The sequence below is a fragment of the Aquila chrysaetos genome, chromosome 1 (genome assembly GCF_900496995.4).
Source record: "Aquila chrysaetos chrysaetos chromosome 1, bAquChr1.4, whole genome shotgun sequence".
Taxonomy (NCBI): domain Eukaryota; kingdom Metazoa; phylum Chordata; class Aves; order Accipitriformes; family Accipitridae; genus Aquila; species Aquila chrysaetos.
This window is the reverse complement of record NC_044004.1, coordinates 26,229,030-26,246,812: the sequence shown is the minus strand read 5'-3', so window position 1 is coordinate 26,246,812 and position 17,783 is coordinate 26,229,030. Positions and strand designations below refer to the sequence as shown.

General features: G+C 35.9%; 1 protein-coding gene across 2 annotated transcripts in view; it reads right to left on the bottom strand.

The window, feature by feature from the left end:
- UBE2K (ubiquitin conjugating enzyme E2 K) overlaps window positions 1–17,783 on the bottom strand; it is a 48,484-nt gene that overhangs the window by 9,871 nt on the left and 20,830 nt on the right. For both annotated transcript variants that reach the window (XM_030010852.2, XM_041122660.1), the window contains exons 3-5: window positions 13,107–13,165; window positions 10,474–10,556; window positions 644–743 (exon numbers count right to left, since the gene is read on the bottom strand). In XM_030010852.2, coding sequence (XP_029866712.1) covers window positions 644–743; window positions 10,474–10,556; window positions 13,107–13,165 — 242 coding nt within the window. The remainder of the gene's footprint in view (window positions 1–643; window positions 744–10,473; window positions 10,557–13,106; window positions 13,166–17,783) is intronic.

Below are 17,783 nucleotides of genomic sequence, written 5' to 3'. Positions count from 1 at the left end.
TTTATAAGTTACTACTACTGTCTGAAAAGTAACAAACCCTGCCGATTACAGAATTCTACTGACACCAATTCAACCAGTGATTAAAATATTTATCCCAAGTACTTGCAAAGGTAAAATACATAGGATGCTTCATTCAGATAAATTACTCCTCAGGATTAAATGCAACAGTAATTTATCTAAAGTCACTATTCATACAATTTTGACATGAAACAAATACAATGCTCAACAATATTCGTATTAATCTGGAAGAGGAGCTACACACCAAGCCAAATCCAATGAACACCATCAAGTTAAAACTCATTTTAAACCAATACAACATTGTTTTTCTTATACTAGAAGCCTTTGATTTTAAAAGGCAAGTTATACTGGAATTCATTTTACTATGCTGTTACCTTCTGACATTTCTGACAAGCTAAATAAGAAACAAAACTAACAAAATAAACCTCCTGACACTGTAAAATAACTGCTGCTTACTCTGGAATCCAAACCGTAGAGAGCACAAAACACCATAGTAATTCACTTAGTGTATGGCAATTTTCCAATATATTCTTTAAAATCTTTATCTCCCCCGAGGTTTGGGACCTAATCTGAGTTAGCAAGGTTACAAAAGTGTTACAAATTCACAGTCAACTGAGTATCTTACCTGGTTTGCCACTACTGCATCTTGTGGATCATCTGGTTCTGCAGCTGCCAACAATGCTTGCAGCGATAACAACACTGTTCTTAGAGTCATTGCTGCTGCCCTAAAATTAAAAATTTGAAAATGACTATACCAAATCCCACACCTGTACTCATCCTTGCTACTGCACTAGTATAACAGATGATATAAGAGTACACATACAGATTGTAAGTCTAAGAATCATAATTTTAAACTGCTGCAGCTTATAGGTATTAGAATACCATTCAATATATATATATATATTTAAATAGGGTTTTAAATGTGGACTTTCTTATTAACAATGCTTTCTTAAGCCTTTGGAAAATACAGTCCTTGACTGACCTACACATTTGACCATGCCCACTTAACAGAATTCATTTCATCTGGGGAAGAAAAAAAAAAAAAAAAAAAAAGAAAAAAAAAAAGCAGTCAATTTGAAGTTTGTGTCGTCCTTCCTTACTACCAGTAACAGCACCTTGCATAAGGTCTAGGTACTGAACTGTAGGTACTGAACTGGTAGCCCACGTGTGCTCCCTCTGCTGGCACTCTTCATAGTGAAATAGCATATACAGAAATAGTGACCTATATTTCAAACACTTGTAACAGATAAGGAATTTTATACATTAGATATCTTTCACATTGCATCAGTTTTAATGTGACATTTTTCAATAAAATTTAACAACTTACATAGCGAATTACTACCATAAAAATAAAAAGGTTTGGCTAGTACAGAATGTGCAATTGAAAATATTATCTCAGCTTCCTCTCATTTCAACCCAACATGACTGTCAGAAGCAGGAAAACATTCTGTAGTCATGATGGTGCTTTAAACTCACTCTTTTGCCCCTGTAGAAAAACCCTGTTGAAGGTAGCATAGTTCTAGAGTTAGAACTTCTAAGGTTCTAAGTTCTCATCATTTATCCTGTTCTCAAAGTATATTTAGAATACTGATTTCAATAATTTAGTAAGGAAAACCAAGTATGTTTATAGAAGTCAATAAACACTCAGAAAAGTAAAAGTATGAAATTGTTATACACTGTAAGTCTGGAAAGTTGTAACATTTAAAATATACAGTTTAATTAGATTTTGATCATGAATACCATCTCTGATCTACCATTTCAGCTGGCACACACTGGAAACCAAATAAGGACCCCACAGAATCTGTGACATTTCGGTATTTCAGATGATTCGAAGAGTTAAGTAGACTTTTAATTGTTGTGGCAAAGACAGATGTTCAAGCTAACACACAAAAATGCTTACTCTGCTTAAGTACTAGTAGAAAAGTAAGCAGGGAAAATGTGACATCTTAGATTTGAGCAAAATGGTTATAGCACATGAGATGCCAGAGGAAAGTTGTGAAACACAGGCATCCAATTTCTTACCGACAAACTGTTCAATTTTCAATCAACAGAAAATAGTTTCTTCTTTTCAGAAGACTGCAAGTAAATGCAGAGTGTCTGTTACAGTGCATGGGGAAGAGTTTGACCTGATGGTCCAGAATCAAAAGGAAACAGTCTGCAAGTTTATTTCCAGTCTCAGATTTCAGAAATTTATGTATTTTCCAGCACTGAGGCACTGCATTGAGGTACTCTAGCAGAGTGTACCGACGAACAGAGAACAGGTGCTGGTAAAATGTCAGAGCTACATTTGTGATACATGAATATTATATTCCTAGATGCTCACATTTACAGCTTTCCTGCTATGTCACTAACCATCCAAATACAGCATTCTTCCCTAATTGTTTCTAATTCTAGAAGATTTTTCCTAGAAACTTACTTTTTTTTAGCTTGATAATCACCACTGAGCTTTCACAGTGCAGTGTTGTACATCAAAATGCAAGTGAGAAACATCCCAAGCGACAGAGATTTTAATTAGCACATATTGTCTCATTCCAACTGCCACATCAGCTTGAAGTCCCTCAAGCTGAACTTTGCAGACTTACATCTTCAAAAAACCCTCATGCTTTTAGATCTGAATTCTGACAAATCACAAAACCTTCACAACATATAAGCCTCCTTTTCCAAACCTATTCCTTCTTAACTAAACATTTTTTTTTTCTTTAGAATTTCAGATTCTCTTCCAGTTAAATTTAAGGATTTCAGGTTCCAAGCTGAATGTTTCTTCCAAGCCAAAGAATGTTTCTTTAACAAAGCTGGGGATTAACTAGTAAGATTATATTTAATAAGATAAAGAACACCTAGTTACTGAAACATCCCCAGTTGCGTGATGACAGCCTAGCTAACATAGTAAACTGAAGAGTACAAAAAAGCATCATTTTTCCACACCTAAATCACACACACAAAAACCTCACTGAAAGAACATAGAAATATTTTTGCTTTACATGTACTTACTCTATTTCACTCTTATAATTTCCTGTTCTTTGTGATCTCTACTGGTTTATACTGTCTTGAAATTAATCTGTTTAATGTATGCATTGATGACGTAAGTCACTGTGGTATCTGCTAACATTAAGTAAATGTAATGCAGCATGTTTACTATTCCAGCATTCTGTGACACCTAAATGCCAAGTCTTTCAGGCCTTACTATGCTCGAATGAATTTACCCATTTTTATTTTTATGCAGTGAATTTCAGGAACTACCACATCCACCACACGCTATAAAACCTAAAGTCTTTTTTCCCCACTTAAGTAATTTTATTATGCTATTTACTGTAGTTTTAATGACAGACTTTAAAAACATGAAATATCTATCAACTGTAACTGATGGTGTAGTTACTTTCACCAAATAAAAGCTGTTCTGCACTTTCCTTTACAGAAATCCTTCTACTTCAGAGACATCTGAAAATACTGCCATTATTTAAAGTAGAGAAAATGACATGAAAGGGGTCGCGGCCACTTGTGCTGCTTCTACATGCAATTTACTTCCATTTACACTGTACCTTCTAAAAGTGGAAAATATACCTTGGGGAGCAGGGGGCATTACTAAGGACCAAAGGTGCCATGGACGCCTAGAACACAAGTTCTGTGCTGGCTCCAGCTGTCTCTGGCTTTCAAGACTGCTAGACCCTTTCAGTCCCTGTTCATCTGTTACGTTTGTACATTTTTATATAAAGCATACTGGGACTTGAACTTCTGTTCTGACATTCCAATTTCAAAATGAGTAATAAAAATAAATACCTCATCCATTTGGATATACAGATGGCTATATGCTCAGAGAACTCAAACTCTAAAATAATAAGTTTATAGACAAGACTAGTTAAGCCACATATGTAAAAAGGTTTAAAAATGTAGTTTACAACTTATTTTCAAGCCTCACATCTCAAAATGGCTTTCACATCTCATGCATAATAAGACAAAGTCTTCATTGGACGCAAATGTTTAAAGAAGAGGTATCCTTAAATCATAAAAGAAAACCTGTTACAGCTTCAGCTACTGTTTATATTAAAAAAAAGAAAATTAAAGTTTGTGATTAAAGGTAAAGAAAATCTGACATACTTCATGTAACTATTGTATGCTCATGTAACATTTTTTACTTTTAAGAGACCAATAGCTTTCCTGATCAAAGAAAGTAAAAAAGTCTTGTTATTTTCTAAGTAGCTTAGTCTTAATTTTTCAGACATAAATTAAGATTCCCAGAAGAAACTGGAGGGACAGCTAAAAACAGATTCTCATTTCCCCAAGTACCTTAAAAAGGTCTTCTTCCTTCCCGTTACCTTCTTTTGGGAGAATAAAGTGAATGGAAATGACTGCCCAGAACTACATTTACAGACACTAGTAAGGCAGGACCCGTTCTTCATCAGCAAAGACCAAAACCAATTCTCACCATCAATTGTGGAGGAAAATCTATGCTGATAGGGGCACAAATTGCAAAAACCCAACACACACCCCCCACGTGACATTCCCACAAGCTAGAGAAGATTGTGCTACAAAAAAAGTTGTATTTCTCTTAAAATGAACTTCCAGTGGAAAGATACATGTCTTCTGCATTTTCAGGTGCTCCTCAAGGGTTTATTTTTCCAGAATAGAATCCTGAAAAAAAAAATATTTCCAACTCTTCTTATATTTGAAGTTTATTTCTAGGTGTGGATTTATGCACATCTCATGGAGTTCAAGCAATTCCCTTTGGTAACTCAAGCTAGCTGCCTGCTTGGGGTTTTAAGTTTTTTCTCTCCTCCTTGCCAAAGGCAAGGGTTTTTATCATTCCTGACAGACTTCTGTCTAATCTGTTCTTAACTGGAGCCTCACAAGTTTCTTGGAAAATCTATTTCAATGCTTCACCATGCTTGATATTCTGCATGCTAAAATGGCTTTCCAATCTTTCATTATAGGTTGTATTTGCTTAGACCATCATTCTTGCTATTTTACTCTGGATTTTTCCTATGGTTCCCATCTTTCTTGGAATACAACACTCAAAGTGGGTACATTACTCCGATGGAAGTCTGACCAATGATAAATAAAAAGCAGGCAGCTTATATCATGAGTTTTGCAGGTAAAACTTCCTACATCCCAGCATCCTAATCACCTTGCACATGACATTACATTGCCTTTGTTCCATGACATTACTGGCTCCTGTTTTCTCCTGAAGTTTACAATAACCCTTGACTCCCACCCCCATCCCAAAATGCTGCTTAGCCACTATGCAGGCTTGCAAGTTTGACGTCTACAAAATGGGAGGAAAGGCCAGTAACATCTACCAGTGAGCTGCAGAGGGGTCACTACAGGGAAGCACTGTCCCTCTGAGAACTTCAGACTAAAAGCCTCCACTCCAGACATCCTAACCAAAAAACAGGCTTTCTATTGGCATTACAGCTGTTAAACATCAAGGGAAACTTGGAGTGAATCAGAATAAAGAAAGCTGATATATATTTTATTCACTTACACTTTTTTTTTTTTTTTTTTTTTTTTAGGTAATATCTTGGGGCATTTCCATTAAAAAAAAGAACACCCCTAGTTGGGGTGAATATAGTGCTAACATAAAAAAGCACGGCAAGCCAGCTGTGCCCAGAATGCCTGAGGTAAGAAATCTCTTACCTTTCGATGAGCTGAAAGAGTCCTAAGAGGATTATGAAACACTGCCAGTTTTAATTCTTCATTTTTAAAGGCTAAGTAATTTTCCATTTAGGAAGTTTTTACTTGTATTCTATATATTCCTCTCCGGAAACAATCTCTCTAGTTACTCCAAGAGGTAACCCAGGAGAACAACAGGAACAGCTGTAGCCAGCAGATTGCTGCTCCACTCTGTCAACCAAACATGGCCACTGGGAACAATTTTTTTAATGTATTTATTTTTATTTTAAAAAATAATCTGCAATATTTATTCCATTTGTGAAATAACTAAGCTTGTTAATCTAAGAGAAAAGCTCTGGGAACTTGTACCAAGGGCTTATGGAATCTGGAAGGAGGGAGGAAATGAATAAGGCCTTTGAGTGGAAGCCCATTGTATAGTCACTATTTACAGGAGAAATACAAGACTGGGCACCCATTAGGCAAAGAAATAAAAGAGAGTAATAGAATAGCTTTGACATAGTGCAGGGGGGGGAAAGACAGCCTGTTTGCTAAAGAGTTCCCTCAAACAATGTTAATATTCTCTGCATTTTTCTCAAAGCTTTAAAGAGGCTCAGTGCTCCTCAAAACCCAGCAGTTTTAGATGCCCAAGAAGATGATTACTACAAGCTGGCTGTTGCTTATGTTATCTATTAAAATTGTATTCTCTCTTATAATAATGATTTCTGCATCTCAACTAAAACTGAAGTGTGAATCCTCCAGTACAGCCACTATGAAAAAAAATTCTTATTATTCTTTATTTTGATGGTCAAAACCACAACAGCCAAGAGTTTTTTGTAGCCAAACATACAGCCACAACACATTTGCTCAATAATCACTGCTTGAGGGATTTATGCAGAACAGCTTTCAAGTAATTCAGTTCTCAGGTTTCAATGAACAGTATTAGATTCATTTTATATTTAAGAATAAAATTTTGAGACAGAATACTAGCCTGGAAGATAAATATAGGCTACAGTAAGTGAAACCACATAACAAAAGTCATATCAGATCAGTATAAACAGTATTCCTTCTACAAAGTCATATCCCTATTTTAATTCTACCAGCAAACAGTAGCTGTTTTGCAAACAAACTGGCATAACAGGTATTTACAAATCTAAACATGATGAAAATCCACATCTGCCAAGAATTTCAGCATCAAGCATATACTGTGGAGAAAAAATTTCATTAAACTCATTAAAAAAAAAATAATCATTTAAAGACATTACTTAGCAAACTGATAAAATCTCCTGCCAATATGCAGAACAATATCTCAACTATGCTCATTAGAATAGAAAATCATTATCATGGGATGGGTAAGTAGGGAAGACACTTTTTTTTTTAATATACAAACACATTAAAATCTTTGTATTTGTATTCACCATATATGAGTATTTTATCATTTATTAACTCTAAGAAATCCTAAGTCCCACAGGCCCAAATTCTGTCCTTCAGCTCCCACTGACCTCACTGAAATTCCAATGCATATCTGTGTTTTTAAGACTTACATTTAAACACAGCAACAAGAAGAGCATTACTCAGTTAAGAACATTACAAGTCAATGAAGTGACACTTCAGAAACAGAGCTTGTTACTAAAAGATTTGACAAGAGAGACTGTAAAACTAAATATATTTTCTAGAACACAGCCATTAGAATATCTCAGAATTGCATTTGTCCCATTTAGCTTTGAATACCTGGTGAAATCCATTAAATTATCAAGGTTGGGGAGGCATTGCTTGGGTTTTTTGTTTGCTTTCTAATGAAGCTATCATTTTATTCAAACCATTGTTCAACCTACATGTGCAGAAAACTTAAACATGGTGACACGGGCATTTCTCAGTTTAAACAACTAAACCAGCATATACTGAAGAACAATAAACAACTTATTTAAACAATATTAACCATTCATATGGCTTAGGAAGTTTTAGGAAGCTACTCAGAAAAAAGCGTTATCTATGACAATACTGAAATCCTTCAAACAAGAAAGGATGGAGGTAGCCACAAGTTTCCTCTTCTCAAAAGGACCAGAGGCTTTGAAAAGCACTTCAACAATGCTTAAGTGATTTTCATTTACCATTTTATGATTAAAAAACAAACAAAACTTACAAAGAGCACCACTAGAAAATGAAGGGATCACTACATTAAGAATTATTTGAAAAGGGATTATAGTATACAGGAAGCCTCCGTCTACCACCACCACCAAGTTCTGTGAAATTCTTTCCTTAGCGCTTCCAGATGAAGACAGTGTTTCAAAGGAAGAGTTTAACAGTATGTAAGTGGCATAATACTGATGCTCCATGTGCCAGCCAGTTTAAATACACAGAAGGCAAGTTCTTGTTCCAATACTTCTATTTTGTATACATCTTGGTGAAGGAAGGTATTAATGTTTTTTTTTCGTCAGGCAGAACTAAGACACAGATTAAGTTATCTGTGCAAGACCTAACTTTCAAAGATTACAAGAACAGAAGTCAAATCTCCTCTCCTGTTCTTCCCTTCCAAATCTCAATGGTTTTGACAAAAAAAAAAAAAAAATTGAAGGTCATGATTTCTTTAGGTCTTTGTTGCCTTTTGGTATTTTATATTTTTTAGCTTGATCAGCCACTGAAAAGGCCAGAAACTTTCATCTTAAAGCTATTAACTGCTTCACTCTTAAAGCGGCAGTTTTGGGATGTGACTGAATTTTGTGAGACTATTTCAAGTCACAATGTTTGGCAATGCTGAAAGACAACAGAAGACCTGTCCCAGGGCTGGAAACCAAAATGCGGTCTCCTGAATCCCAGTCCATTGCTACAGAAGCAAGATCATCCATCCTTCTCCACAGAAAATACTAATTAGGGAATATATTAAAGTAATACAAAGATAACAAGAAAATGTTAAAAAAAGCAGCTGTTAAATTACTTTGGTTTTAATTCAGAATGCAATAAATAAGCATGACTTCTGCTAGGGACTGTCTTTCCTCAAAGCTTCTAGGGGAAAATGCTAGATAAGTATTGTTTTTGAGAAACATGATGTTTAGGGGCTTCAGTACGGAAAGATTATCCTTGAAGACACTTGTTAAAAGCCACAGACCTTTATACTATGAGTAAAGCCATTAGACAGTGCATAAAACAGTACCAAAAGATGGAAGAAAAAAACAAACCCAAGCTTAAAAACTTTGGATAAATTCTTCCCAGGGGAGTGTTAATGACACTGGCATGCAGTTCCATGTTAAGTACCTTTGCTGCCAGAAATAAAGAGTTTTTGCCTTCCCATATCCTCACTACTTAAGCCTTGTCCCAAGTGAAATAAGCCTAGCTGGGAGAGCAGGTTTATGTGCTCTAGTTCAAATCGTGAAGTGATCCCCATTAAAAACACCCTCCAAAATTTGTTTTGCCAAAAAACCCAAACAACCCAAAACCAAACAACCAAAATTTAAAAAAAAAAATCCCAACACAAACCAACCAGCCAACCTCATGCCCATTCACTAATCTGGTTTAGAGTATGATCTCTCAGGAAACTGTACTTGCAGAGAGTCATTAATGTCCAATATAATTGTAGGGTGGTATGAATAACTACATGCAGGTACGAAAGTGCACTAGCTTTACTGATAGAAAAATTATACCATGTACCACAGCATGTATGTTGAAAGATTCTACTGCCTGAAAGAGTATCAAGTGCTTTGAGACTGTAAGAAAAAAATATGCAGTTCCAGAAATGAACAAGACAATAACTTATGATTATTATGATTTTGTTTTAGTAATTTACACTATCCTGTGCCACATGATTTGCATAATCTTCTCACTGTAAAAGATGAATACACTGGATGTGTCACCTGCAAGACCTCAATTCAAGCTTTTTGCTCTAGAGTTTCTCTTTCAAACCCAACTGATGTCTGCTTGGCCAATAGCAGTCTTGATGAAGTTGTTGAATTTACAAGCATTTGAAGCTTGTATGGATTAGATATTATTTGCTGGGGAATTAGAGTCTTACTTTTGGGGCAAACATGGAGGAAAATAACAAAGATGAATTCCATTCATGTTAGATATCATGTCTACCATACAATTGGTGCAAATGATCTTCAAACCACATGAAAAGTTATCACTTGCAAAAACAAATCAACAATGAGTTCAGCTGTTAACAGTTTGACACTTACAGGTCTATTCCACAGATTTTTGGCTATTAAAACTTTTACAGTAACATTAAGTAATCAAAAGTCAGGAACTGACCAGCAACTAAAAGGCAAATGGCAGAGGTGCAAATCAAGTTTTATCAGTGTTAACTATGAGACAAAATCAGTACGGCCAGTCTATTCTTCTCCCTTTCCTATTGCTGACCTGTTACCTTCTATACTCTCAGACTCACTTCATACATTGTTTTAGCTCTGTCAGAACCATTTTTTATTTGGAAGCAGAAGTCAAGAATCAGAATGAAGATAAGCACTTGGGGTTTTTTCTGCTTACACCTCAGGAGGCTGAAAGGACAAAATTCAGGAGGCAATAGATAGCATTTATTAAATGGAAAAGAACTAAATAAATTAAAAAATTAAACTCCTACAAAAACACCCAAAACATCAACAACGAAATGTTCACCCTAACCCCAGTGTAAAAATTTTTTGAAAAGCTCTCTATGCATATAATATCTTCTTAATACTTCCCAAAATTACCACCCAATCATTTCATTTGCACCTTCAACTCAAAATACTATACTGTAACATTGTAAGCTTTAAGGACATCTCAAATTACAAATGCAAAGTGAAAAGCAACATGAGCTGTTGCCTCCTATTGAGGACACTGGTATATTCAATTTTGCACATTTAAATCCATACGGAATCTTACCATTGATCTTTCAGAATATCCAAACAAATGGCCCCAGTGACTGAGCTAATATTAGGATGCCATATTTTGGTGATAAACCGCACCTAGAAGACAAGACAATTTTTGAAAACAAAAATGGTTATTAATTGCAGTATATTACATAAACATTTAAAATGCACCATTTCTAATAATATTTTAAAGAAATACTAATTTAGGAAGTATCAAGCTAAAATACAGAACTAAGATATTTGACACCACTTATTTCAGGAGGCTTCAAGTTTGCAAGGCCATTTGTTAGACAGTGTCTTGCTTTACTCAAGGACAGACTACTGCCTGTTTGAGGACACCAAACTCATCCCTAACTGCTCTCCCATACACTGTATGCGTGTACATCCTTGCATCACACAGCCATTTAGAAATATCCTCCAGCAGTACCAGTGTTTTGATGTAAGCAGATGGTCAAATACAGACTTAAAGCTTCCAACATTGTAAATGCTAGAAAGTCCACTTTTAATAAACTGAACCAAGTCCCTGAACTCTTAACATAGGCATTGGATCTCACTGTTCAGCTAAATTGTTAGTAGCTACAGAAGCATTATAAAAATTTCCTTAGTGGATACTACTACTTCTACAACCACGCAGTCTCACTACCCATATGCAGAAAGCTTTTCAACAAACCAAAACCTAACTAGATTACAATTATTTTTCTTTGCTGTTGAAAGGATCTAGTCCCAGCATTCATGCATTGATCATGTCCCTATTTTTACACTAAAGCGTATTCACACTCACAAAGCATAAATAAAATCAGTTTGTTGTTTTTTTTTTTTAAAAAAGACACTGAGAAAGTTAAAAGCAGCATTTTCTTTTACAAGTCTGAAAACCCAAAGCTGTCCTCTGAAAGGAATATATGCGTGCCTTTAGAAACTTCTTCATTCTCTTCAAACCCCTTGTTTCAGGTTGCACTTTAACTGCCTTCTAGTGACTTTGACCTGTCTCTCTGTTTCTCATCTCTACCTCCTCATCCCAAACTCCTGGCAAACATTTTACATATAGCAGCAATCTTTCAACTTTTGCCCCGATCTGCAAGCAAATCAGTGCATCAGTGGAGCGAACACATTATTTGTCAGGCACTACCGCAAAAGAATGTACATACAGGGCTATAATAAAATCAGTGCAATCATGGTGTATAAATAGGCAAGACCATAACAGTTCTGCTTTCCAGGACAGAAAATAAGAGATCATGTCAGCTGAGCCACTTATTAACTAGCTCAACTCTCTAAATCACTTTGAAAATGTAAAAAGCCATGTAAATACTAGGTAGTTTCTCACAGCGAATGACAACTAACAATGGCTGTCAAAGCACATACTGAACAAGATAAAGAAATCTTTCAGATGAAATGCAGGACTAGACACAAGCAAAAGGCCTCCAATTCAAGACTACAGACTCCAGAATAAGCAGTACTATGCTACAGTGCACTGAGCTTCTAACAGCTGTCTATAAGCTTTGGAAATGGAAACCACCAAGCCCTAAAGCAGCAATTAAACCACAGTCCACAGACCCATCTTTCAGTGTCTACAACCTGTTTCAGCTCTCATTTTAGCTCCTGCCAGAACACATGCAGATGAAAGAACTGAAACCAACAGACATTTCATTAAGACTTTCCGTGTCTTTCATTCCAGCCTCAAGGAAGTCATTCAAAGGACAAGAGCCAAGGAGCTATGAGCTACTGGCACCTCTCCCTTCCTCTTCTTCCCCAGTATTACATACCAGGATGAACATAATCAGGATCTAGGACACGTTCTTAGTTCAAAGACATCTTTCAAACAAACAGAAAACCAATCAAGAAGCTGAGTCAGACAACTCAGGAGTCTGCTGATTCATCAAAAGCCACTGAAGAAGGGACTAAATCAGGGCACAGGAATATACAGTTCCAGCTGTACATGGCTGAGGAGAACACTATTGAAATTGATCCATTTTGGAGGGAAGTGGAATCACAAATTTAAAGTGCTAGAAAGATACAGTAAAGTTGAAAGGGCAGTAAGTTGTGAAAAATGTATGAGCGACTTTACCACAGCCATTTCTCATCTCATCCATGTGCACATTTTATGAATTCCTTCAACAGAGTTGCGGTAAGACCATTATATTTCTCTATTGGTTCTTCAAGTCACACAACTGTACACCTCACTAATTATTACTAGAAACTTGGTAGGTTAGACCCAAGACTCTACTAAATGTAACTTAGGGAGCCCAAGAAGTTAAAAGAATCAATAATTGTCTATTACAGCATTTCTTCAGTGATACTGAGAAGGGGGGGGAAGACAGTTTTACTTGATGTAGAGAGTATGGCTATCTGAAAACTGTATTTATCTTGCCAAAAAGAAATGACATGAGGGTCAATAATAAGGCACAAGCTTGTCCCAGAATTTGCCAGTTTGGACTTTAAGGAATAATCAGAGTGTATTTCTGATTGGATACAGCTATGCATCCTGCATTATTTCTACCTAAAGACGACAGCTCCAGTGCCTGTCTAGAGGAGACTAAAAAAATGGAAGATGGCTACTACAAAGAGACTACATACGCAAGCAAATAAATAAGAATACTCAAAATCAACTTGTTCGCTGAATTATTTTATCAAAAAAAGTGTTTACAGTACCTTAGGAGGATTAAACGGATATGTTTCTGGAATTTTTATCTCTAGTTGATACCTTCCACCTGCAGTTAGAAATTAAGTTAGAAGAAATTAAAACAAAAGAACATTACTCAAGCTTAGTATTTCACAATAATAAAGCTTATGTTTCTGAATGGACAGATTTTCAAGTAATTCACATTTATTCAGAAGTATTAGCTGGAAGATACTTCTAGATTTCATATATTTTTATAAATAAATGCATATAAAGTCAATCTAATGAAGTCATATTTGCTTGTGTAAATCGGAATCTGTATTTCTTAAGTATATTTAATGTGTACATTCTCCTATAGTTTCTTGTTTCAAACACTGTAATTTCCATGCTCTATTTTAGTAAAATATACCAAAATATGAACCAAATATCCCCCAAACAGATGAAATAATAGGCTGAACGTGGCATATTACATTATTTTGACTCTTTTCTGAGACCTCATGCCAATAAATTTTCTTCAGATTACACAATTGAAATTAACTGTATTTCATTTTAAACTTTCTGGAACTGAAGAATGTTCATCTAAGTCATTTAAGAAAAGTTCCCACACTTCAACAAAAAAAACCAAAAAAAAAACAAACAAAAGAAAGAGGCTCTAATGTTACTTCCACTATGTTCTGCATTACTGTCTGAAGTAGTTACTTCTATTCCAAATCTGCAAACACTTTGACACACTAGTACTATTAATATAGTTTGCAGGATTACAGCATGCCATAACAGATAGTATGAGCTTGGTGGACAGAACCACCTTCTACTGCCCTTTTCTAAACATTTCTCATTTTTCTCTCCCTGTTACAGTGTCACTACCTATGTCTATTTCAATTATAGTTTTGTTAACATTCAAGTTTACTATCAACTTACGTCTTCTGAAGCAATTTCAAACTACCTCTGCCTGCCCACTGAAGCTCATTTGCCAGGCAGTTTAATGACAAAAAGAACAGAGTATAACAAAACATACACACCAATTTAGACATTTAATTTTTATAGAAACTGAAAGCATTTCTACTCACAGTTTTTTTTCCTCATCCTACTGCTGTTTTTCCAGAAACAAACCTTTTCCCTCCCTCAATATACTTTGTTACAATTTATAAATTTCTTTGAATTAAAGTGGAAGCATCTGCAATCTATTTCCTTTGGGATTTCAAGAGTGAGTTATTCTGTTGCAAATCACTATACAAAACCAGCTCTCAAGTAGTCTCAGTATAGGCAGCAAGATTCACATGTAGGGAAAAAAACCTCAAAGGAATACTCTGAACAGTTATAGTCTATAGCACCTTTTTATCTGTGCCAAAATGCAGTTTGGCAGCTACTAAAACCTCTCACTTTTAAAATGTAATTCAGTCTAATACACTACACCTGAAACCAGTTAATATTAGTTTGGTATTTTACACTACTTTCTACAGCTGTTTTTTCTCACTTAATACTACAGTAACTTGAGAAGATTTAACAGAAAATACAATAGAAGAAAGGCCAATAAATCCAAAATTATAATAGTTAATGTCTAAGTTGTTTGCTTGTCTGTTTACAGGACAGCACAGGCGAAATATTTTTGAAAACACATACATTAACAACAGACCTTAAGTTTGCTTTTCTTTTTGTCTGAATTGAAGCATAATTCAGCAGCAATTTTTCCTAAGAAACAGAACAATTACACTGTTCCTGGATTGCAAAAATTCATCAGTCCCTGTATGATCTTACTGCCACACCATTTAGTAAGGTAATATAAAACCTATCCTTAGGTATTACCATTTCTTCTGCTTACCATTAAAACTTGCCTTTAAAAGACAGACTATTACAGCCTTCTGCATAACAGGCTATTCAGCCACCAATTTTTTCCACCTGGAATGTACAAGTCCAAAAGATTTTAAAACTGCAGGCACTAATGAGTTGGTAATATTATTTATACAGATTGTTGTCGTGCACTGAAGTTTACAACTAAAAATATAGGCTTGAAGACTTAAACTGAACAAATATGGATATTAATTTCCTTAAAACTACATTTAAAATGCAAGTGACTAACATACTAACATCTGCATTCCAATATTTCTGTGGATTTTTTTTTTTTAAGGAGTATACATATGTATGGCTTTTTCATAGCTATTTAATACTTGAGATCAAATTAAACAGTAATGGCAGAATATTCCTTCTGTACTCCTAGTGGAGCATATGTCTCACAATAGAGTTAGAGCAAGTTTTAACTATTTTCCTTGAAGAAATACCCTATTATAAATTTTGCACTTACTGTGGCTCACATGCAAACTTGGCCTGAAATTAATACCATGGTTACACAGGGTTTAAAAAAAAAAAAAACCAAAAAGAACCCAAAACCCAACCTATCTATTGAAAAGCTCTTGAATCAAGTAAAACCCAGGAGCCATTAATCTAGACTTTCAAAGGTCCTCTCTCCAAACATACATGTTTTGATGTGGGATGCAAACATGTTTCAGCTGAAGCTGTGTCTTGCAATATTCTGAAAATTGATCAATATGAGTTGGCACTACTGACAGAAAAATAAAAGCTGTAAAATTTACCAACAATAGACGGCATTCTTCCTCTCAGTCATACTTAAACCAATATCCCGACACCACATAAAAGAATTTTGCAGCAGCAGTTTGCTTTCAGATACCTCACCAACTGTGGTCAACAATAAATATTGCTGCTCTTTCACTTAGCAATGGTCCTAGCATTCCCTCCTGTATCATGGAATTGTCTGACCTGAACTACTGCATTAATTAGCATTTCTTCATAAAGCACTTCTTGCTGTGTCATTGTTCAGATTATAGATGACAGGAGACCAGTCAGTAATTATGCAGCATGCATTACTGCATTAGTCATAAAATGGAAACTACACACACTGGCAAGCCCTTTGTAATTACATAAGGGAATAAATGCATAAAACTATGTTATAGAAATATTAACATTCCAAAGTACATTACTCAAAGTGTCAGGAAACGCCAGAAATTGGACTGCCGGTAACTTTTGTTTTACTCCTTGGTGCATATGCCTTCTAGATTAAAGTAAGCATACGATCACATTGCTTTTCCATGAGATCAGAATACATAATAGTTTTAGCCCCCCAAAAGGGATATTCACTATATCCTCATCATTAAATGTACTCATATGTATGTAAGTATGCATGCATGCATTTCACATGAATAAATTCTGCACTAAACACATATTGCTGATTTTCATTAGTAGGGTATGCTGAATATGTGAACACACAGTGCTCAGCTTTTGAAATTTTGGTCTAGCTGAATTATTGAGCATCACACAGAACCCAGTTCTGCAAACAGGCATTCAAATCTTTTTTTACCCTCTTCATGAACTGCTATACAGTTTTTAACTTTTGTGACACATCAATACATCTTTCATTTCAAGTAACTCTCAATACATTCTCGAAAAAAGGTCATTCTATAAGTGGAGATAATGCTGACCAGGAAAGGGGGGGGGGGGGGGGGGAAGGCAAGCTGTGACAAACCAACTCACCCAAAGAGGATTAATTCTGTTTGAGCAGAAGAAAAACCAAAGACCCCCAAAACAACACCCTCCCTGTGCCTTTCAGATGCTTCCTAGCATCCAATTACTTAATTTTGCAACATCTTAACATCTGTATGTAACACTTGGTTTTACAAGACCAACTATATTTGCAAAGGGACTATTACACTAAACAGAACGATCCACTTCCAAATACATCACCAGCACGACTATGTATTTTAGGTCCACAGCATAGCTCTCCTTTTAAATTGAAGGCACGTATTATAACTGGAAGAAACTACCTTCGTTCCAGACATTATCTTCTATCAACTAAACACTAGTGGCTGATGAGATGAGGATAGAGACACATGGGGGAAGGGGCGGCAGGGGGGATGCAACCACCATTATTTGCTAGACAGCAGAGGAACTCTGGGTCTCAAGTTCTGGATGGGAGCATCCTTACCAGTACAGATGCTTCTACTCTTCTGTCCTCTCCCTTCCAGGCTCATTTCCTTTCTTCTCAGCTTCTGACACCTTCCACACCTGCCCAATACTCTCCAATGTCAACCTCTGTTAGGCTGTTTCCTCATCCTTTACCTGCCCTGGGCCCCAGCAGGGAGGGGGTGTGGGGGAGCGAGCATTAGGGAGACTGCCTGCTCTCAAGTTCAATGCTGCTGCACCAGCAGCTCCTAGCCCAGAGAAGAAATCACAAGGGATGTCCTCCTTAGTGAAGATGCAACAACCAGATTTTCATCAGTAGCCACTAACACTCTCAAGTACGTATACACCTATACCTACACAACAATTTTCAGGTATTTTCCCCACTTGATGAGAATTTATTTTTCAAAATAATGACAAACGGCAGGCGTCTGGTCTCTGGACAATACTCAAGTCCCACTCTTAGCTCCAATGCATGGAGCAACTAGAGCAACTGAAAACTTGGAAAACTGTTTTAGTTTCCAACAAACAATTTATTTGCCTGTAACATTCCTTGAGACTTTTTTTTTCTTTACTGGAAGTTCAAATTCAATTCCAAGTAGATACCTGTCATGGAAAATTTGAATAAAACACCATTTAAAAGTAACCAAAAATTTTTTAAAAAACCAACCAAACCTAAAACCAAACATCCTCATTTATCATCGAGGAACTTTAACAAGTTCCTTGCCAGCTCCATATAT